A 22438-nucleotide genomic window follows, 5' to 3' on the forward strand; every position below is an offset into this window, starting at 1 on the left:
TAAATCTCAGAGGTCTTTGTTTTACTGATCAATTTAGATGTCTACCAAGAAGAGTAGTCTTTTTCATTTACTTAGTGTTTGTATTAATGGTAAGTGGAAGGAGAATTATTCTGGTTGTTCTCTTTGGTATTTTTCAAGTAAGAGGCTTACTGTTCAGTGGTGAGCTTCCTGGGAGCAGTAGGAGGACTCATCTCAGTGCCCAGGTGCCAGAACAGGTCTCCATGGTGCAGCTAGTCTCCTTCTGAGGGCTGGGGCTGTGCTGTGCCTGGCTGAGGCCACGTTGGTCTCCTGTGCTGCCTCCCAGTGCTGTGTCATGAGAGCAGCAAGGGGGTGGGTGCTGTGGGATGACACCAAGAGCCCCCATCCCCACTGACTTCACTACATGTTCTCCATCTCTTTCAGTCTCTTTTTTTTCTTCTCTTGGGCTGAGCAACCACCAAACACATGATATTCAATATGAGAAAGTGCTGGAATCTGTACCTGCGATGATGCAACGCCGGATGTATATACAGAGTGAGGATGAGAAGCTTGTGAGCAATGCCACAGAAAGGGATTTGGAGGTTCTGGTTGACAAGAAGTTAAATGAGAGCTGTGTGCTCTGGCAACCCAAAGGGCCACCTGTACTCTGGGGTGCATCAGGCCCATCACTGTCAGTGGGTGAGGAAAGGGGCTGTGCCACTCTGCTCTGCGCTGTGCGGCCTCACCTCCAGCACTGTGTGTGGGTTTGGGTGCCACACTACGAGAAGAGCATAAAACTATTAGAGAGTGTTCAAAGGAGGGCCTGGATAACAAAATGTGAGAAAGCTGAGAGGAGGCCTCAGGCAGCCTACAGCTCCTCATGGGGAGTGGAGGGGCAGCGCTGAGCTTTGCTCTCTGCTGACAGAACTGGGCCCAAGGGAATGGCTTGGAGCTGTGACAGGGGTACAGCTGTACCCTTGGAGTGGGGGTTAGGAAAAGGTTCTTCACCACAGGGCAGTGGGCATGGAACAGGCTGCCCAGGACAGTGGTCACAGCCCCTAGCTTGTAGCTCAAGAAGTGTTTGGACAGCACTCTCAGGCATAGGCTTTCAGTTTGAATTCTCTTGTGTGAAGCCAGGAGTTGGACTAGATAATTCTTAAGGGTCCCTTCCAACTCAAGATATACTATTATGGCTTAGTACAAAGGTGGTAGGTAGGAGAGGAGCAACGTGTAGGGCAATTCTTGGCCTAACCTTGACTTTTGGACCTCACCGGAGAAGACTCCTGGTGTAACCAAGCAGCTGAGTCACAAGGTCTGGAGATAGACTGGGGGTAATGGGGTCAATTTAAGTATCACTGAAAAAAGTCCATGTGTTTGATCCACCATGACACATGGAACTGCATTTCTGTCAATGTAATGGCAGTCCTCTACTCAAAACTCCTACTCTTGAATGAGCCTGTGCTGAAATCAGCTGTAGAGGTTAAAGAGATTGTTCTCATGAGCAAGAATTACTCTGAGTAAGACTTAGAAGGACAGAGCCCGTAGGGTGAAAAATGTTGCTTGTCCCAGTAAGCTCAAATCTTAAGGCTGTCAAGAGAAATGAATTCAAGATGCTGACAGAGAAGGGAAGATCAAGAGCAAATTCTATGCACATTAAAAATAGCTGAATATGAAGGGACAGAGCATGCCTCTTAGGCACTGGGCTAAATTGGAAATGGGTAGGAAGTCACATGGTTTCAAATGTGTTACGTATTTGTACTCGTGACCAAATTACTCTCACCTCTTTATCTTTCTCTCCTCTCCAGCTCCTGCCCCTCCAGCAACTTATTATTAGTTTGTATTTGTATGTCTCTGGGTGCTCCCCAGTCTGTTGCATTTAGTGATTTTTATAGGCAACAGGCGCTGCTAAGAGAGGAAAAGCAGTAGTCCTCCTAGCTTTGGTAAATCTCACCCAACCCTGCTCTGTACTGGCTGCCATGCTCAGCTCTGACCATCTTAGGCGCTGGTATTGCTGTACGCCTCTTCATTTGAGGAAACTGGACACCTGTCTTTTCCTCCGGCTTACATGACACAGTTTTTGGACATATGACCTCTCTGTCCCATTCATGGCAATGGGATCTTGCTGTCTGCATCACCATCAAGCTTCGCCAGAAATTTGAAGCACCCAATTTTTCAAAGCTCCACCTCTACATACTCTTATGTTTATAATTAACATTTTATGAGACATGAGAAGTGTATAATTAGTGTTCTTTTAGAGGATCCAAAACCTAATCTATTTTTTTCCCTGTATCTAGTAAAGGAAATACAACCAATCAGATAAAACTTTTGTGGATCCATTGCTTCCCCCTCAGTTGAGCACTCTCTAAAAGTAGATTGGAATCGAAGAAACAGCTCAGTCTTAATTCTTCACTTCCGATCCATCACATTGGTGCATCACACTTTCTTCCATGGAGAGCTGTTTTGTCCTTGCAGGTTGTGTTCATGAAAAGGAGCCCTCAGCCGCAAAAGCACAACTTGCCTTCCTCTTTCTTGTTTCTCTCTCTGAGCTTTTAAAGCACTGTGCTTCTTAAAACCTAATGTTAACTTTGCTTCTAGTGCTTATCTGCCCTTTGGATCTCCCATTCCTGCAGAACAGTTTAAGAACACTGATTTGAGGTACAGTGTTGTCATACACAGCATGGAGTTGCTCTGTTTGAATAGGAGTCACTGCAGTGGAAAGACTTTCTCTGGTGTAAGAGATTTGTAATGGTAGATGTGGCTCTATTGGAAATCAGTGCTAGGCATCGTTTCTGCAATTCACAGCAACTCCTAAAACTGAATAATAGAGATGATCCTTGAATCCTGCTATCAGCAAGCCACAGTTTTGGGACCTGAGGCAGAGGAGAAGTTGAATGACTGCCTTAATATCTGGCAGGAAGTCAGTGGCATATTTTTTGCTTACTGGAGTTTTAAAGTTCTCTGCAAAGCAGACATTAAGCATACTGAAGTCTGTATTTGCTAATAGTAGAAAAGATTAGCGACTCAAAATAAATCTTTTGATTCTTCAGGAATCGTGTTGTCAGCTAGTTTATTCCTTAATATTTGTATGTTACGGGCAGCTTTTCCAGGTGTGTGAACCTTAGCTGACTCCAAGCTAGGAGCTGTTGCCTTTTTTGCCTGCAAGACTGACCACAGCAGGGGTGTGCACTTTATGTTTTTATCCAACTTTGTCTCCTGCAGGAGCATCGTGAACAGTAGCTCGTCAGAGATGAAGTGCAGACTTCTTTTTCACTAACGTACAGCCCTTCAGAATATCCTTTTACAGCCCTTTCAGCCTTTCCAAGTTTGAGCTGTTTTTTCTGTTAGCCTGGAGTAAATGCATACTTACTTTTATTACTAGATCAGCCTTGCCTCTCAACACGGGTGCTCTGGAAAGTGTAAAGTCTCATCAAGTAGGCCATTGGCAGAGCATTTATAAACTGTGCTTTTAGCTAAGTGATGCTGGACACAGCTTGGCCTCACGCCCCCTGCCCTGACCTGTGCTGGCAACAGGATAAGGCTAAGGACTGTGAAACAGATATTTACTGTATTTTTCTGCTTGAACTGTTGTGACAGTAAATTGGTGTTTTCCAGTTTTAACACAAAGCGTTCAATAATTCATGTGTTTTACATACAGTGTTGTTCCATTAGCACCAGTCTTTGAGATAAGGAAATCCTGATGGCAAGCAGTATTCAACCGAATGCACATTTACAGATTAAAAACCAGCTGCTTCCTAAGGCTGCTATCAAGAGCCAGGGGTTTGCGTCAACAGTATTGACTCCTGAAGTCACCAATAGTAATCCTGACTTTCTGTGCTTTGTGGAAGGGCTTGTTCACTTAATTGCATTGAAAGCTGCCAAGAATCAGTAGTTTAATTATTTCGGAGCCTGACTTCTGAACAAAACTGCAGTGCATTGGTATTGTAAGGAGACACAAATTTACAAAGATTGAAAGTTTAGAGTCTTAACGTTTGAAATCAAGTATGGTTCTTTTTAATTCTATACTCAGCTTCTCTCTATAGATCTCTGTATGGGCTAAGGTGCTGCCAGCATCCAGATATGCATTTCTGCAGGAGCTTGGTATGACAGAATGCTGTTCTGCACCCTTCTTTCCCTAACTGGTGGCATTTGCAGTCATCCACAGAAAATGCTTTGTGGTGATCCTGCTTCTTACTGTGATTAAATCGGTGACTGCAGGATTCGAACTCGGGGACTGTGACTGATGGTAGTTCTGGCACAAGCAATGATCCCAGGTCCCCACACGCTGAACATAAGCTGCGCCACTTAAAGCATTTTTATTCCCAAGTGCTACAACAGCATGTTTTGCAGCAGCTTCCAAGGAAGGACGGGATTATTTCAGTGTATTCACACAGGCTGAGCGAGCCTCCAGAATGTAAACGAGCATGTTCAGAATGCGGTGTTTGGTGGCAGTGCGTGTGAGCCGCTTGCAGAGGGGTTATTTTTGTTGAGGTGAAGAGTGTGCGTGTGCTGTGCGTGTTGTGTTGTGGGAGGTATGTGCTGTGCATGGGGGCGACGTGGGGATGGAATGTCGGCCTGGGGAGAGGGAGAGGAGGGAGAGGAGGGAGGGGGTCTGGGTGCCTGTGATTGGTAAGAGCTCCACAAAGGCATCTGCTAGCAGGACTTCAGAGGAATGTGAAACCAAATCATTTACAAGTTAAAGATAGACGCAGAATACACAACATCTTGAGCCAGGGCTTAAATTCATCCCTGTCCGCCTGGCTCCTCGCAAAGCTCTGCCTGTCAGCTTTCCTCTATCTCCTCTCAAGACTCTAATATTCCTTGAAAAAGTACCATAGTTCTGGATTCTGTGGAATTACTGAGGTGGCAGAAGGGATCATGGTGCATACCATAGGGTAAGTAGGAAGCTTGCCTTTTGCCATTTGCTGCAGTGGTGTCTCTGCTTTCCTTCTGCTTTCGGAGCTCAGTTTTTGGAGCCCAGGAGTTCCTTTAAGGTAGATATCCAAGTAATGCTTTCCCTCATGATTTCTTTTGCCCTATTTTCCCAATACAGTTGTTTGAACTGTATTCCCCAACAATGGGTTAACTCACAAGGTTTCTTGTTTTGATGTACTTAGAGAGTCTTTGTCTTTAATAATCTTTTCCTTACAATTTTGAGTGCTGTTTTCCTATCAGCTGGATTTTGTTATAAACCTTTGCCCTTCTCAGAGAGATGTGCTGCCTGAAATGCTTTTTGTTACAGTTGAAAAGCTAACTGTTTTCCACAATGCAGAGAACATAATCAGTATTTGTTTGCTTGTTTGGCCAGGGATTCGCTTACCTGCTATTTCCTTTCTGTGAGTTTGATCACAACACAGCATTCATTATCTTTAAACTTTTTGTTTGTTAGCTCTCAGATAATACTTGGCTTTTGGCATTTATACTTTTTAATATTTTGGCTTTTACATTTTCTTTAAGCAAAATCAATTCTATCAATCAGTAATGAAAAAAATGTATGCATTCCCCTTTACTTAAATGGTGAGTTTGTGAGTAAGAAGAAGAATCAAACTGTCGTGTTCTTTCCACAACTTAGCAAAAGTAATTTCAGTATCCAGTGGATTCATCTCTGCATTGATCAGTGATATTTTCTGTATACTTCCCAAACATTTTGGGTGAAGTTGTGCTATTTCTGTGACCACAAGTAAATATCGGCAACTCAGTGGGAAGTTGGATGTAAAATTAGTTGCCTAGCAAGAACTCATATAGTGAGTTTCCTCAGGATTTATACTATGAGAATCACCTAAATGGCAGCACTATTTTTATCATGTATTTTGGGCACAAGTACTGCACATTTGCAACAGGGATGCTCTTAGCCTTGGTGTCGATGTCCATTCACCCAAATATATTCAGCATTCCTGACGTGTCAGTGGTGCCCACGGGAGCTGTAGGAAGTGGGTACTGCCTGCAGGTTCCTGGAACACCGAGCATTTCTGGTTCTACATACAAGCACAAAGAGACTCATGCAGTGTCGCAAAATACATGCAAGGGAATGAACTAAAATAGAAGCGTTTGAAGGAAAGATGATAGATCTGATATGTTTTATTATCTTTCTTCTGTTGGATCAAGTTGATCAACCTTTTGATCAGCTTGCTAGAATTTTGCAAAACACCTGGGTGAGCAGATCTGTTGGACTAAGGGAAACATTGGTGGTAGGCGGGCAGTTGGACTGTATGATCTTGGAGGTCTTTTCCAGCCTTGGTGATCCTATACTTCTGTGATCTGCTGTGAATTATTTTCTGTGTGGTTAAATGTAGGGGATGAAGGAGAGGGAAATGCAGAACCTTTAGTGGAACTATGGAGAGAAGAACAATTACAGGAGTGATAAATGCCAGTTAAGCCAGTTCTCTGATTGTTAACAGTAGTTGGATGTTTTCCTAACTAGCTGGGACTAGTTAAACACTTCAGTCCCATGCAAAATGTGCAGGCCAGCTGGCTCTAACATTAAGGTAATTTTTGTTTTGCTATTCAAGTGGAAGAAGTTTGAGAAAAAATACGTATGTTGGGATGAGTAAAAAATTACAGTGGGTCTTAGCAGAGCTGTGGTTGTTCTTGCTTTTGCACTGGATTCCTGTGCAGCATTAAGCAAGCTAGGTTTTCTAAGCCCCTGCAAAATGGAAGGGAGTACTCGTATTTAGATAGCAGGTCCTACAGGGAATAGGCATTGCCTCTGATATGGCTTGGTACTGTTGACTTCTGTTTTCAGATGGCATCCCCCTCCCCAGGGCTATGGCAAAAAGGGACAGGGAGGATGAGTTCACAACTTTGGAAGCAGAGCTTTACCACACCTTTCACAACCTTCCTAAACTGCGTAAGAAAAATAGACTGACGCTCAGAGGTGAGCAGAAAATAGAATTAATGTTTCATGGGAAATTCCTGAGTCAGTTCAAAATTAAATTGCATTTCCCTACCACAGTTTATTACTTTTCAGAAGCATTGGTTCAGGAGCGTGATGTTCCTTTTTCATTATCTGAGGCCCTTCTCTCCTAATTAAATGTCCAAGACGTGCTGGAGAGCTTCGTCAGAGGGAAGCCCGCTTTGTACTGTGGGAAGTGAAGCTGCTGAAAACAAACAGTTCTTGGAAGAAATGGGCATCTGAACCAGGAAGAGACATTCCCAGAATAAGAAGCTGCAATGCAATGTTGGGTTGATCAAAAAATATGTCCTGGTGTAGAACCCTTCTGAAATAACAACTTTAATTTGGGTTAGTGGTAAAATGGAAAATCCTTAATAAACCGTTGTTTGCCCATAGAAAATGTTGATACATTTGGTATATAGTTCATATACTGTAGTGTTGGTATAGTTTTCTGAGATGGAGAATCCCTGGCCAGCTTTGATTTCTGTTAGGACAAATATGATGTCACCTGTGCTTGGTGACCTAGCAGCACGAGGGTGACATAGTGTAGATGAGGCAATGAATGCAGCACGTGCCGATTCAATTGCTGCAGCATTGGAGCCTTCTGCTTTGGGGTGCTGTGTTGGTGGGGCAGTGCTGCCCTAATGCTGATGTGCTGTCCAACACCAATATGTGCCCTGAATTCCTGCTCTGAAGAGCTGCCTTCTTGGTGTTGCTTGGGAACAAATCCTGCTTTAGCATGGCTAGCAGCAGGCCTCAGCCTCCTGCCTGTTACCATCAAATTTTAAGTGTCTTTGTCATGGGAGTTCAGGCAAGTCATGCAAGCTATGAATGGGTTTGACACATTTTTTTCCTTTAATAAATTATACATTTCTTCCTTTGTGAACCTTGCTAAAAGCATTGGCAGGAATGTGCATAAGGACTTTATAATCCTTCCTTAATAGACTCTACAGTTATTGCCTGTGGCTCCCATTTCCTTTCTGTTGGGATCATTTTTTCTATTGTACGTCTTTATTTCTAGCCTCATCTTCAAAGTTTTTTCAGTGATCGTTCTGCTGAAGATTAGGAAAGAGGAGTGTTGTCTGGAATTGGTTGGTAAAAGTTTAAGGGCTTTTCCCCAAGGTTCCATGAGAAGATGCTGGCATATGTCTGAGCTCACAAGCACCTGAGAGCAGCTCTCAGTGATATAATTTCCTTTGGGTCCTAATGAATCTAGTCCTAGTGCCAGCAGCTAATTTGTTTTGGCAGAATATGGCAGGCAGTGCCTTACACAAGGCATCACACTGCAGAAAGCCTTGAGTCTGTAATTTTGTAACTGTCATAAAGAAAGAAAACGCACAAAACCAACCATTCCTAATGAAATTATGGTGTCCTATGTAGCCATGTATATAATCTCAGAGCCCAGGAGCTCTCACAGCTGCGTTTACTGGGAATTCATGCAAGTCCTGCACTCACTATTGATCCTGGCTCCCTGAGTATCAAGCAACAGAGCACTTCTTGAGCTAATTATTACTGTAATTATTTCTGTATGAAGTGACTTTACCTGGAAATACAGTGAGACTTCCCAGTAATGGGATACTTAAAATTGCATCTAATTGCGGCAGTGGTAGTTGAGAAAGCTTTTGGTACCTAACAGTCTGGAGAAATCTACCCTTCCTACCAGGGGGCTGTTACACAAAGCCGCGTTTCTGAGCCAGTTGTGTGGCCTCTTGTTGCATTTGGCTATAAAACCTGAACTGAGATATGTGCTCTGAGTAATAAAGAGGGGATGAGAAAGCGCTGGGCACAATGAATGTCTGTTTATTAATTTATTTGTGGCGTCTGCTGAACTTAGCCTTCCCTGGGGCACAGAAGGGAGCAGGAGACAGCAAGTATCTGCCCGTCATCTCTGATAAGCCAGGTGAGGGCTTGCTGCTGCCTTGTTTGCAATTGCTCTGAGATCAGGGGATGAAAAGTAGTACCTAAGTTCTTATTTCCTTTTATATCTTTTGTAAGGATAAGGTTGACTATAAAATACCTCCCTGTAAATTTCTAAGGACATTTGCACTCAGTGGAACCCCAAAAAGAAGAAAGAAAGTGAAAAAGGAATGAGACACACAGAAGTCTGTGAGCAAGTAGGCATTAAAAACAATTTATTGACAACCAGTGCCTAGTTCTTTCAAGCGTAATTAAAGTAAGCACAGCTAAAACACAGAAAAGTACATTTGCAGCAACTTGTCCTTGAGTGCTCATTACCAAATAACAGCTGCAGATAGCATTAATCTTTCCCTTTTCCAATACATTTTCAAAATACATCTTTTAACAAGAGTAGTTTTTGTTTGTGAATGTGGACAAGTACATGGTTCTTAGCAAAAGAATTAAAAATATTTTATTTTTGATTATTTTCTTATTAATATTTTTTATTTAGCATGGGTGGGACTATCTCCTTTCTTTAGCTTTGGCTTCAAAGGTTGTTGAATGTATACGCATAAAACATTCATTTTGACTGCAATATCTGGTGTGTGGAATTTCATATCAAGCACAGAGTTAGGAAAGCAACTGGAAATAAGAAGTTGGCGGTGACTTGGACTAAACTTTGTGTTGTTTCATATGCACCCACTTGGAAACAGTGTATTCCCTCTGAAGAGAGCATAAAGCAGATTGGCTTTGTGCCCCTAAGCCAGCAAGGTGGTGGTGGCTTGATGACTGAATCATAGTGGTCTTTTCCAGCCTTGATTCTGGGAGACTTGCAGGTAGGGCAGGAGGGCAGGCAGTTCTCCCAGCACAGAAAGCACAGAACAGGCTGTTGCCAAAAGGAGACTGGTCAGAGAATCGTATCATAGAATCACAGAATGGCCTGGGTTGAAAAGGACCACAATGATCACCTAGTTTCAACACCCCTGCACACAGCAGGGTTGCCAGCCACTAGGCCAGGCTGCCCATAGACAAAGGGAAATGTCTGTAACTTGAAGCAAGGAAGATGAGGTAAGCCCTAGGAAAATGTTGCCTCTGAAATACACTGCTGATGGAGGCTGTGGAGTATCCATCTCTGGAGGCGCTAGGAATGGCTTTAATAAACATGAGTATATCTGGCTGTTTCTCGCAGCAGGAGGCAGATTACAGATCTTTTCTGTCTGTCCTGTGATTTGCTGACACTGGTGATAATCCTGTGCCTGAAATTATTTTCTTATTGCAATACATGCTTCCTTAATTCTGTTAGAAGGGGTCTCTGTGCAGAGCAGGACAGTTTTTGCTGAGGTGCAGAGGCACTTAATCATCGTGTTGTTTCCTCATTTTGAAATGTTCCTTAGGTGAGTAGTTAAGACACAAACAGCTGGCTTTGCATTTCAGCTCAAATACCATCATCCTGAAATACTTGGAGACATCACTCTGTCAGCTGGCACTTGACAAGCCGTCCTAAATTTGCAACACGTAATTGGATTCTTGGGATGAAATCTGAGTCCCCTTTGAAGTCATGGGTTTTTATAGGGCAGAAATTTCATGCTGAGGCCCGAGTGGCGTCCACTTGTACATGACAGGCTTTGCTGTCCCATGCAGACTGCTGTGTGTGGGATGGGTGCGTTGGGAGGTATGAGAGTGTGTCACCTTGCGTGGCCAGCATCTGTGTGCAGAGGGGCCTTTGGAATGCCTGTGTGGGGGTGAGGGAGGCTTCACAACAGGTGTTATATGGGGGGAATCAATTACTCTTACTTTTTTTTCCCCAGTTAATGTCAACAAAATGAATTTACACCATCTGGCATAAAAGAGAGGAGAGGCAGTCAGTGAAAAAGCAGAACCCGTTTTGGGTTTTAAAATTTCGTTTGCTAAGACTTCAGGCATTCTGTATTCTCTTCAGTGTAATTTTTTTTGTCCTTTTTGCATTTTTGGGAAGGGATTCTCCCCCAGTCTATTTTTTTTTTTTTTAATTTCCAATAACCTATAGTTAGCATTTAATAGATAGGCATAACTGTAAGTAAAATGTTTTGCTAACTACTGGTTAATGTCCTCTGATGAAACTCATGCAGAGATGTCTCCACTTGTTGTGAGCTAAAATAGCTCCACTGAAAGTACTCTGGCTTTGTTAATAGCAGTACTAATTCAGAGCAAGTTCTCTGTTCACAGTGTGGCTACTTTAGATTTAGAGGAGATAATTGGAAGTTCATCCTGAAACAGATCGTACTGACGTAAAAGCTCAGTGTTAATCTCTGAGCTGGGAGGTAAAATTTCACGTGTTCCTAATGTATGATTGCACTGCCACATCCAAATTTCTTTGCAGGCTTTTCTCAGCTGTGCAGTGATGCACCGAGTGTAAGAATGGTACACGTTTACTTGAGGATAGAACCAGCCTGTAAAGAAGCACAACGCCCGGGCTTTAGGACCACCAATAGATCAGTTGTTAATAACCTCACTGTGTAATTAAATCAGAATGATTTGAAACTGCCATTAGGGGGAAGAAGACAGAGGAAAACTGTTTCATCCTCACAACATCGTGTTTTCATTGACCTACTTACAGCAGGGAAGGAAACGTGTCCCTTTCCATTATAGCAGAATAGGTTTGTTCAGCAATTTTATAATGCAGTGGCACAGGAGCAGACCGGCTTTTCTAACCACGCCAGGAGGGTTTGGCAGCATGAGTAACATTATTTCACACATTTTGTGCTAAGAAGTGTAAGTTCCTGTCCAAGCTATATTATTATTAACCCAAGCAATTCAGCAGAAAGTGCTTTGATTGAGAAAAAAAAAAAAGACTTGCATTCAGAAGTGAGAAGAAAAAGGATGTGCCTGGAAGTGTGCAAAGAAGCCTTTTACTGGCAACCACATTTCCATCATCTTCCTTTTCTCAGATGCAGAGTCCCTGCCCTCCCTGAGGCCCTTCCATCTCCTTCCACTTGCTTCTGGGCAGCCCTGCAGCAGCGAGCTGAGCAAGGGGCATTGGGCCTGCCTTCCTTCCATGTTTGCCCTGCAGCAGGTGTAACAGCACACAAGGCAAATCCCAAATCTCTTGGTCCTTCATAATGTGCCATGAGGCAGTGGTGGCCGCTTGCAGGGCTGGGGATGTTGTAGAGAGCGAGGGGAAGGTTGGCTCAGGCCTGGTGGCTCAGGGCTGTGCTGGCTGCAGCACTCAGTGTGTGATACTGCTGTTGGTTGTTTTATGCCTGGGACAGTAAACCATCTCATTTTGCAAATAAACACCTGCAGCTAGCCCTTCTCGGGCCAGCCAGGTCACATCCCTCCACAAGGTGTTTTTGCTAACTTGGTACTGTCAGAAGCATTAGTCACTGTGGTAGTGGCTTCGTAAGTCACAGTAGGAGCCAGCTGGTAATTAACAAATTAAAGATATCGTAGATATTTTCCTCAAATATTTCATATGTAGCAAAAACAATTAGAAGCCGAGCACTTCAGCTGTTTGAAGCAGTTACATACGTGAAAAACATCTTGCCGTGTCAGGAAATAATTCATTCACAGAGACCAGTGAGGCCTAATTTTGCTGCCATCTCAGGATTCATAAAAGCACACACAAGAGCTGTGAAACAGGGAGAGAACAAATCCTGCCCCTTTTTAACCGTTTAATTCTGTCCTGTTTAACATACTTCTCCAAATGGCTGTCAGCTGCATCTTTAGGAGCGGCATCACTCCATGGGGTTCAGCTGCTCCCTTCTGCACTTAACTTACTTTCATTTTAGAAATGTTCTGAAGCAGGAGATCATGTATGTGCTCAGGAGTGAATCATCTCTTAGATGAAACCAGCTTGCAATCACAAGGAGAAGAAAACAAAGGCAGTACAAATTGTGTTAAACCTCTAACCAGGGCAAGGCTCTGCAGTGAATGCAGATGATGATGGTTTTCGTTGTGTAGGTTAGGGAAAGTACTCTGGAATGCACAAGCTTGCTTTAACTCACTTGGGGTTTCTTTATTTTATCACCAGATGGTGACCAGTGGTTTCAAATTAAGATGCTCTCAATTACCTGTGCTTGATGGGTGAGTGATAGCATGCCGTGGTATGTCTGCCTTCCGTGCTGCTTCAGCACAGCACTCCTCCGTCATTCCACAGCCTGGCTCAGGGCTGGGCTCTGAGTATGCCAGGCCTTTGACTCTGCTTTTTCTCTAGGACAGGATCTCATCTGAGCACTTTGAGGCAGAAGAAGGAAGGAACAGGATGAGCGATCGGAGCGGCGTCATTTCTGCGGGTAGGGTGCAGTTAATGCCATTGTGGGAGCTATTGATACCAGCAGCAGCAGCTTGGAGAAATATGATCTGCGTTTGAAAACTTTCTTCTTGGAGAGGGGAAAAAAAACCTGTTGAGAATGTGTATCTTTTGATAAAAAGCAAGGGCAAGTCTTTGTCAGACACTGACAGAGGTTTTATTCGAGGTTGGGCTTGTCGTAGAGATGTGAAAGGCGGTATGATGCAATGAAGGACAGACGGGGTTGCCCCATAATACCTTTGCTCTTTGCTTCATTTATTCAGCTCCATATTGTTTGATGGATGAGCACTGGGGATTTCAAAGAATGTGTTTCTGAAGCTTATGAAAGAAACAAAAACCCTTGTGCAATTTCTGTTCAAGCTTTTAGCTTCTTAAGGTCACACTCAGACATTTGGTGTCCTTAAACCTTTCATTACTACACAGAGGAGAGAGGTAGAAAGAGCTCTGAAGTCATTCACACTAAGTTGTTAACGGTGCAGACCTGCTCTGTGCACTGAGTTCTCTGTGAGTTCTCTGTTGTTGTGGGTGGCTTCTACTTCAGGGTTTTCTGGTCATGCTTTGTACTGGCTGTTGTCTCACCAGAAGTTTCACTGTTTTTGCTGTGTAACAAGTAGAGTAGGAACAGTAACAGTAACAGTAGAGTAGGAAGGCCCAGGCAGCTCACCATACTAGGGATGGTGAGCCCAGAGATCTGAGGGGGGCAGGCAGAAACACAGCGATGTGTTGTGCCTTACCTGCCATCCCACAGCCTTGCTGTGAGCAGCACCACAGGTACTTCTTGCAGTGCTGCCAGCAGTGCCAGTCCTTTAGCTTTGCAGACCTGTTGAACGCACTGTGTTTTCCCTTCTTTCTGAGTTTCTGGACTTCTGTCCATAGCAGCCCAAGGTCAGGGCATGGGGCTGGTTACCACCTGGTTTTGTTTCTTTTCTCCCATTGCATTGCAGATTGGTATACCTGCAAAGAGGATATACAGAATTCTCATGACATTTTAAGCCACAAGATTTCTCTTTTCTCTGTTTTAGCAAAATAAGATCCTTGTAGCTCAAGATTAAAGTAGCATTGTGATATTTGGATGTTGCCTCCAAAGCACGGTATTTCAATACACTCATTCAAAAATAAACTTTCCATAGGTAAAATATGGTTTTTTACTTGCATTTCTTGAACAACTGTCCTTTTTATTCTGGCTGCTTAATGTTCTGAGAAATACCTTTTCTTCTTGTTCTTTGCTCATTGCTCCGGTCGTTTGAGTCAGTCTTAGGCTGTTCTCTTCCATTTTTATTTTTATCTGATACCTGGAGAGCAGAGAGCTGGAGTGTGAGTTGTGTGAGGGGTCCGTATGGCTGAGTAATTCCACAAAGGCTGCTGCTCATTTGTCAGTCACTGCACTTATGACTTACTTTCGCTAAGATAAATGCCAGAGCCCTGCCACCAAACAGTTTGGTTCAAAATGCAGATGGCTGAGCTGGCAACCTGCTTGTTTTGTAGCTTTTAGAGCTGTCGCTGTGACCTGGAATCCCCACCAGGCTGCAGGGCACCAAGAGCAGCAGTTCTGCTGGAAGTTGATTGGAGCTCTGCTGACCTCATGCCCACAGAGTGCTTCCTTTTATTTCAAACAGCCATGCAAAATATCCTTCCCAGCCACTGCCTCAGTGTCCTCCCTCCCCCAAGCAGCAGGTGGCTGGACCCTGATGTGCCGCATCTGGCACATTTTGCAGTTGTTTTCTGCTTCTTGATTATTCAGGGATATGGACTGGATGTTGTTTCAGCTGCTCTGACTGCTCCTTTGCTCTCTGAAATAAAAGTCTGCCTGCTTTAGGTATTAGGTTTGCTGAGGTTGGTTCTACTGCTGAGCTTAGTGTATTCATAAGATCCCAAACACTATATGTACAAATCCATGCTGACTTTTTGTAGCAAGTATCTCACTGTGTGTGGGAACCTGGGCATGTATACATGTACAGTTTTGAAGCAGTAATCATGGTGATACGTGCAAACTTCTCTACTCAGCCTTTTCATTTGGATGTAGATTTACATGATCAATTGCTAGTACGAAAAATCCAGTTCATCCTGTTCAGAATACATATGTTTATTCAGACCATTGTTAAAGCTCATGCTATTATTCATGCATGATTTTTGCTTCCATGTAAGTTTTATTTTACTTTGATCTTCTGTAGTGCCCAGCATGCTTTTAGAAACCACTTCCCCACAAACTGTTATTTCACTGTAATTATAAGAGAACATGCATATAAATCACAGATGAGAATATTACCCAACTGGATGTTCCTAGAAACAGGAGAGTACTTACGTGCAATACAATACATTAATCATGTATAAGGATTCAGTTATTAACTGAATTCTTTTAATACAGTACATTCAGTACCAAGATTATGTGAAAAACCTTCTCAGGGAAAAGAAGGTTTTTGTTATGGGCTTTTGAAATGTTTTCTGGTTTTTTGTTTTGTTTTGTTTTTTTTTTTGCTTTACTTTTCTTAACTTTCCATCAGCACTCTCTTGTTACAGATTTGAAAATGAAAAGCTCCAGGTTAAGTTACCCCTTGAGTGTATTGATGGGTGTGTATGTATGTATATACATATGTATGTGCCTGTACACATATGGGATAGTGTGTTTTGGACCTGTTTCTACAAGCTTTTTTCTTTATGACAATCTCACGGTGCATTTAGTACTGCTTTGTTTCAACAGGACTCCTTGTGTCCCTGCTGGACACATTCACAGTGCAGACCTGTGGTCGTTGGTAGGGCGTTTCTCAAATGAACTCAGCTCTGGTAAATCAAGGGAGCTATCATTTCTTAAGAGGGTGTTATCCCTTGGGTTGGCTTCAGGCTTACATATTTCTAATTGTTACTGATAAAACAGAGGAAGGAATGTGGAAAGCTTCAAGCAACCTTGCTTTGCATTGCCTGTATGAAGGCAGTTCCATGTGTGGTCCCTTCCCCAGGCTGGCAGGACGTGCTCTAATGCCAACACCAAGCTGAGGAGCTCTATTAGCACCACATGGAGCCCCAGCAGCTGCTGGAGCTGACAGCAAATTGGAGCTGCCTCCAGGAAGCAACTTAGAAAGCAGAGAAACTCAGTCTGTCCGTGTTGCCCATGAATATCTCATTCCATGCATGGCACTTATGCCCAGTGCAGGCAGTGGGACAAGAGAACGTGGCAGCACTTTTTGAAGTTTGAAACTAGCAGGGTCTAGTCTGACTCTGCCTTTTGGAGTAAGGTTATTACTATCTTTAAAAGACCTCTCACTGCTGGGCAGTGGTGCAGAGCACTCTTCGGTTTCCCTGGTTATTTTATAGTGTCTTTGCTCTGCATTGGTAGAATGTAAGTTACAGTCTGGGTCACTTTGAGTCACTTTCTTGTATCGATTTAGGAAAAAATCAGAAAAGTGGTTTTTGGATGAATAGCCATGCCTGATTATTTAGCTTTTAAATGAAGAATGGGATTTTCCCGAAACAGGAGGAAGTGGCAAAAGCAGCAGGAGATGACACATCTACCACTTGTAAATTATCTTCTATCTGAAGTGCCAAAGTTTGAGCAAAAGACATCGCAGTTCTCTTTGGAAGAAAAGTCTGTTTCGTGAGTAGCTGGTTCTCACCTAAATCCTTTCCTACTGGAAAACACATCAGTTGTGATGCCTGCAGCAGTATATAGAGCAGAAGATATATTTAAATCTGAGTTCCACTACTGAGATTTGCATAGTGAACTCTACAGATATATCTGTAGAGAACCTTCTGCTTCTCCCCTGTCTATGAGCCCTCCATAGGGCAAAGTGCCGCACTTGAGTGCCCCTCACAGCCTCTATGATTGATGGGAGATGAGAGAAGAAGTGTGTTTTCTCACCCAGCAGACAGCACTCCTGTCTGAGGAGTTAAGGAAAGAAACCCACACCTTCCTGATGCCCTGGTGTCTGCTGTCCGGATGGGTTTTTGGGAAAGGATACCCATTCATTCATAACTTCATTCATAAAATAACCCCATTTCACTCTCTGGAAATAGAGCAGTAGTGGAGGCTGCATTGCACACATAAAGCTTTCAGAGCTTTGAATGTAGTGTTACCATTTGTGTCTGACTTTTGGAGATGCTGTGCAGCTGTATCTCTGAATTAAATCCACAGAAACCTTACATGGGAATCATGCTGTTATGGTGTAGCTATCTTTACCAAGTCTGTCCTGTCTGGCTTTTGGTGGCTGCTTTCTGGCACTTGCAGCTCACCTGGTTACTTATCTTCTGTCTCATCTTTTGTCATTTATTTAATAAATATTGTACTTGTAATTTGCCCTCGTTTTATGCTATCATGCAATTTGTGATCTGGAACAGCAGTGGTTCTCCTGACCCTGCAGAAAATTGATGAGTAGAATTGCTTGGAAAGTGATCTCTACTGGGATTCTTATTACAAGTAAAATTCAGCTGGTTATTACAGAATTGATAGTTCTGTTCATTGACCTGTCCAGGCAGAATGGAAGGTCAACTAAACATTGAACCCTTAGTAAAGAAGTGTCACTTCATATTAGTATGAAGTCCTAAGATAGGATCACGCATTATTAAAAGCAAGAGGTGTAAAAGCAGCATCCTGTATGAGAGTGATTATTGAGCAAGACATTTGCATTGTCATCTTCCAAATGACAGCTCTGTCTGTCTATGATCCATCATGAAGTAAAGAATTTCTGGTGTTCCAGTTCTTTTGACATGATGTGAGAAATTTATGGCTTAACTTTTTGACCCCCACAACTTAAATGCATTATTGCAGTTCTACATCTAGTCTTTCCATGCCTGAACTGAAGATACAGTATTACTTATGAACAGTATTACTTAAAAATTCTAGGGGGTTCCTGGTAGTCAACAGGCAGACCTGAGGCATGGTACTGACCATGCTGTCACTGCATGGCTCTGGAAATGGTCCTTTGCTGCTCTGAATTTTTTCCAGATTTGGTGTTGAGGGACATGGTTTAATGAGAACTATTGGTGTTAGGTGGGTGGTTGGAGTAGATGATCTTGTAGGTCTTTTCCAGCCGTGGTGTTTGTGTGATTCTGTGAAGAAGGCTCTGTTTTGCTCCTCTTTCTCTGAAGGTCTTGTGGCTTGTGTAAAAACTGCTCCAGATTTCCTTTTGGCACACAAATAGAATTGCATGCTAGTTATCTGGGTATCTTCTTTCTTGCTTCTAATACTGGCACACATCTCATATTTCTTTTTCATCTGCAGAAATATGACTGTGATGATTTTACCCTAACAGCCTATGTGTCTAGGCGGCCCATTTGGCTCGCTGTGGCCTTGAGGCACATGACCCTGGGAGGGGCAGAGGCTGTCCTTGTTTGTCTATCGCTGCCCGGATTGGCAACAAGACACTTCTGGACTTGAGTTCAGCCAGCAGCTCTGACGCCTTTTAGCTGCCCTTCTTCTCTTTATTTTTCTGCGTATTATCAACTCAGTGGAGGGCAGTTGATAATATTGTCTGTGATAAACAAAACACATAAATTCCTAACGATGTAATAGCACTGCCAATTAGGAAAGTTGCCCAGCTGCTCCCATTATAGTACCCTGTTTTTCAGGGTATTCTTGAAAACTTTTAACATTTGAGATGAAATTTTTCAGGGCAGCTGCTTGAGAATTTTTGGAATACTTCAGCTTAAGTGATTCAGTAAGACTGAGAACAAAGCTAGCATAATTTTTTTTTTTTTTCATGTTAAAAGAAAACTTCAGACACTGTCTTTGGTATGCTTCAGTATTCCTGTAATTTGGAGCAAGGATGTAAACTTTGGTAGGCCCCCTTGACCTTTGTGTGAGGAGTATTTCTGCGGTTTGTGCAGATGTGCCCGTGTTCAGCCTATATTTTGGCCCATAGGGCAAAAAAAGCCCAGAGCTGCTCACATATGCTGAGAACTGGTTTTAAAATAAGATAGGGGAGGTTTAGGTTAGATATTAGGAGGAAGTTTTTCACACTGAGGATGGTAGCACACTGGAACAGGTTGCCCAAGGAGGTTGTGGATGCCCCATCCCTGGAGACATTCAAGGCCAGGCTGGTCTGGTGGTTGGTGACCCTGCACATAGCAGGGGGGTTGAAACTAGATGATCATTGTGGTTCTTTTCAATCCAGGCCCTTCTATGAGTATAACCAATTGAATCTTTGACATATCCAGCTCATCTGCACATGCTAGAGAGTCTCTGTGCCTTCTTCTGGCACTCAGAGCACCTGTGAATCCTTAACACCTGGCAGACTTTCTGCTGCTTTTGTCTTCGTGTGCCTTACGTAGACACAGAGCTGCTCAACCAGAAGATGAGGAGTTGAAGATTGCATTTGTAGATCTTACACACAGAGAGGATGATGCAGTGTGCAACCTGAACTTTGTCATCTCACAGCTCCTAAACGTGGAGACTGCTGAACTAAGCAGACTTGTAACATTCTTGTTACCTCATTCCTCTGGAATAATATAGTGTATATAAATTGACATTCAAAACAGCTCTGATCCAAGATCTCGGTGTGCTTTTAAGCTTCACCTATTACCCCATGAGGTAAGTGTAGCACAGTGAGGACTGCACAACCTGGCAGGGAGCAGTTGTAGGGCAGGATGGGCTATGCTGTGCAACAGATGGAGGAGGGCAAAGGATCATTCCTATTCCTGGGCAGTACAGTCTCAGGAGAGAGAAAGGGTCTTACAAATCAAAGTTCATTTCAGTGTTGATTTATGAAGAACTGCTTTTTGAAGCTTCTAGTTTTCTGCCATATTGCCAAGCACTGATTAAACAGATCTCACAGGGAAAAAAAGTAAAACACAGTGAAAACAAATACATGAGCAATTTGAAACCTTGGTTACAGAATACTAGCCAGTATTGAGAAGAAAATAATCCTCCTGTCGTCATCATTGTGCCTCATATTAAGAGCACATTTCTGCTCTTATTTATTTTTTGTACTTCTTCAGCTATCTCCCTTCAGAAGAAGACTTTTGATTGAATTTCTGTTTATTCGGTCTAGTCAGATGGAGATTATTTCCAGTTTGTTTATTCAGTGCCCCATATTTACTGTATTTTATCCACATGAATAGGTTTTCATGAGAACAAGAAAGTTGCATGAGGAAGAGAGCAAAGAGTTAAATTTTTTTTCTGGACTACATGGTTCATTTGGAATACATTTCTAATGATTCCCCTGGTCCTCTTAGGTCCATCTAAATAAATTCTCTGTTATGGAAAAGAACTTTGCAGTTTATAATACTGAGAGACAATTCTCTCTTCAAAAGATCTTGTTTATATATCCCAGAATCACAGAGTGGCACAGGTTGGAAGGGACCTCAAGGATCATGAATCTCCAACCTCCCTGCCACGTGCAGGGCCACCAACCTCCCCATGTAATACCAGACCAGGCTGCCCAGGGCCCCATCCAATCTGTCTTGAACTCCTCCAGGAACAGGGCATCCACAGCCTCACAGTACTCCAGATGGGGCCTCATGAGGGCAGAATAGAGAGGGACAATCACTTCCCTGTCCCTGCAGGCGAATCTTCTTCTGATGGAAGTAGTTCTTTCTTGCATTCAGACTCAGTGCAACTGCTCCAGTTTTCCCTCTCGTGGCAGTGGTGTAAGAATAGGTGAGTCACAGTTCGCCAGAGGTAGTGTTTTTTATAGAGCCAACCTGTTCATCTTGGAAAGATTAACAAATTTCTGTCAAAAAGGAGAGGTGTTGTCTTGCAGAGAAGCAATAAGCAGGCCTGGGAAATTTTTTGATCTCTACCACAAGATTTTCAGTGCTCACTGCTTCTGCCCTTCAGCCCCTTGGGCCTTGTACTGCTTGACTGTATAAGTAATGTGGAGAGGGTACAGATACATCTCAGTAATTCTACCACAACAAACACTTTCCAAAATGAATAAATACTTAATCGAAAGGAAAACTCAACTAAAATCTGTAGTTAGGTGACGCACTAAAGGCATGGCCTTTCATTATTGCAAGGCAGACTTTCCCGCTATAGGCAAATGCATGTTTGGGAACAAATAAAAAGAAGATAGCCTATATTCCAGCAATTTGCTCCAGACAAAATTTGCCTTCCTGACTTGTTCAGGGGAGCACTCAATATTTTTGTACACTGTAATTTGTGTATTAAACCATAGTCCTCAGTATAACAACATATTAAGGAGCAAAGAAAGCTATACAGAACTCCGTCATTATTTAAATATGCTCTGGGCTTTCATTCTGGAGTAAGTGGATAACCAGCTGCTCAGATACAAATATTCTAATTAAAACAGTAGAGTAAGACTTGTTATGAAGGACAAATGTAATTCTCAGTTTTAAGATGGCACAGAAAAATTGTGAACTTCACGTTGCAAAACTGAAAGATGCTGAACTGAAGGGGAGCCACAGCTGATGTGCAGACACATGTGAAGTGAGCTTATACTGCCATTGCAAGTGTTTTTTGTGTATAGGAATCAGGCTGTGTGCCAGTCGCCTTTTCTGCTGCTGGGGCTGCCAGCACTCGCTCTTAACCTGATGTTGCTATTGGGACAAGCCTGGGCTCTTCGTAGTCACTTTGCTGCCTGAAATACAGCCCTTTGTATCATTGTCAGACACAGGAATAAGGCTTACTGAAGGAGCATCAGGCAGTCAAGTTTCTGTGTGCCCATGACAGGAGGCGGTGGGTGGATGAAGGCCTGGCAGCTCCATGCTGGGCCAGTGCTCTGACAAGAGGCCCAGTGCCACTTAGGAGACCAGAGCTGCTTTGTTTGGCCTTCTGAGCAGCCTGAAAAGCTACCTCAGTGCTATTTGTGGGCAAAATCCAGGTTTCTGTGTAAGAATGGGATAGAAAGAAAGGCTAAAAGAAAAAAAAAAGCCTATATTCCAAAAAGGTTTAAAATCTTGGCTGTGTAATCGCTAGGAACATCTGTGACAGTTACTCTCTGATTTAAACAAAATCGTTCAGCTAGATCAGCTGGGAAATTGATTTAGGATGTCAGCTCAAGTGGTCTCACTCTACTAACATGAAACATAGCTTTGGAGATGAAACTTTGCCTCTGGCTGAGTGTTGAAGTAGTGAAACTCCCGCTCTCAGATGACATTTGTAGTTCAGAGGATATGTGATACCACAAGATATACCTCTCATCCCATGGATTCTCACCTTACGCAGCAGAGCAGAAAAACCGCTCCCTTGTAGGCACGGAACGATGGAATGGATAGGATTCATTCACAATACAGGCCATCACTAATGTCAGCAGTTAATGCACAGCACAGCGTAAACCAAGAGTACAGCTTTGAGAAATGTGGTCTTGTTTGAGGTTTTTCTTTCTAGCTAGAGGAGCATGCTGCTGTTAATCCTCCTATGCTCAGGAGCACAAGCTAGGCTTTTTGAGAGAGTCTTTATTTTCATGCTCTCCTTGTTTGTTATTTTTCTGCCATTGTTCATTTAATAACCTCGATTT

General features: G+C 43.0%; 1 protein-coding gene across 28 annotated transcripts in view; it reads left to right on the forward strand.

The window, feature by feature from the left end:
* The window catches only part of DTNA (dystrobrevin alpha), a 215476-nt gene that overhangs the window by 36264 nt on the left and 156774 nt on the right, over positions 1-22438 (forward strand). For 16 of the 28 annotated variants that reach the window (XM_052703235.1, XM_052703239.1, XM_052703236.1 and 13 more), the window contains exon 1: positions 16598-16620. The exons of 1 other annotated variant lie outside the window; for it this stretch is intronic. Coding sequence is in view for 1 of the 27 variants with exons in the window: in XM_052703247.1 (XP_052559207.1) it covers positions 4834-4850 (17 nt within the window). In the remaining 26 variants the exon portion in view is untranslated. Of the gene's footprint in view, positions 1-4645; positions 4851-12752; positions 12806-12935; positions 13015-16596; positions 16621-22438 lie in introns of those variants that run through there. 11 more of the 28 variants (XM_052703237.1, XM_052703240.1, XM_052703238.1 and 8 more) reach the window with 6 other exon arrangements.

The sequence above is a fragment of the Tympanuchus pallidicinctus genome, unplaced genomic scaffold, assembly GCF_026119805.1.
Source record: "Tympanuchus pallidicinctus isolate F22 unplaced genomic scaffold, pur_lepc_1.0 scaffold5, whole genome shotgun sequence".
Taxonomy (NCBI): domain Eukaryota; kingdom Metazoa; phylum Chordata; class Aves; order Galliformes; family Phasianidae; genus Tympanuchus; species Tympanuchus pallidicinctus.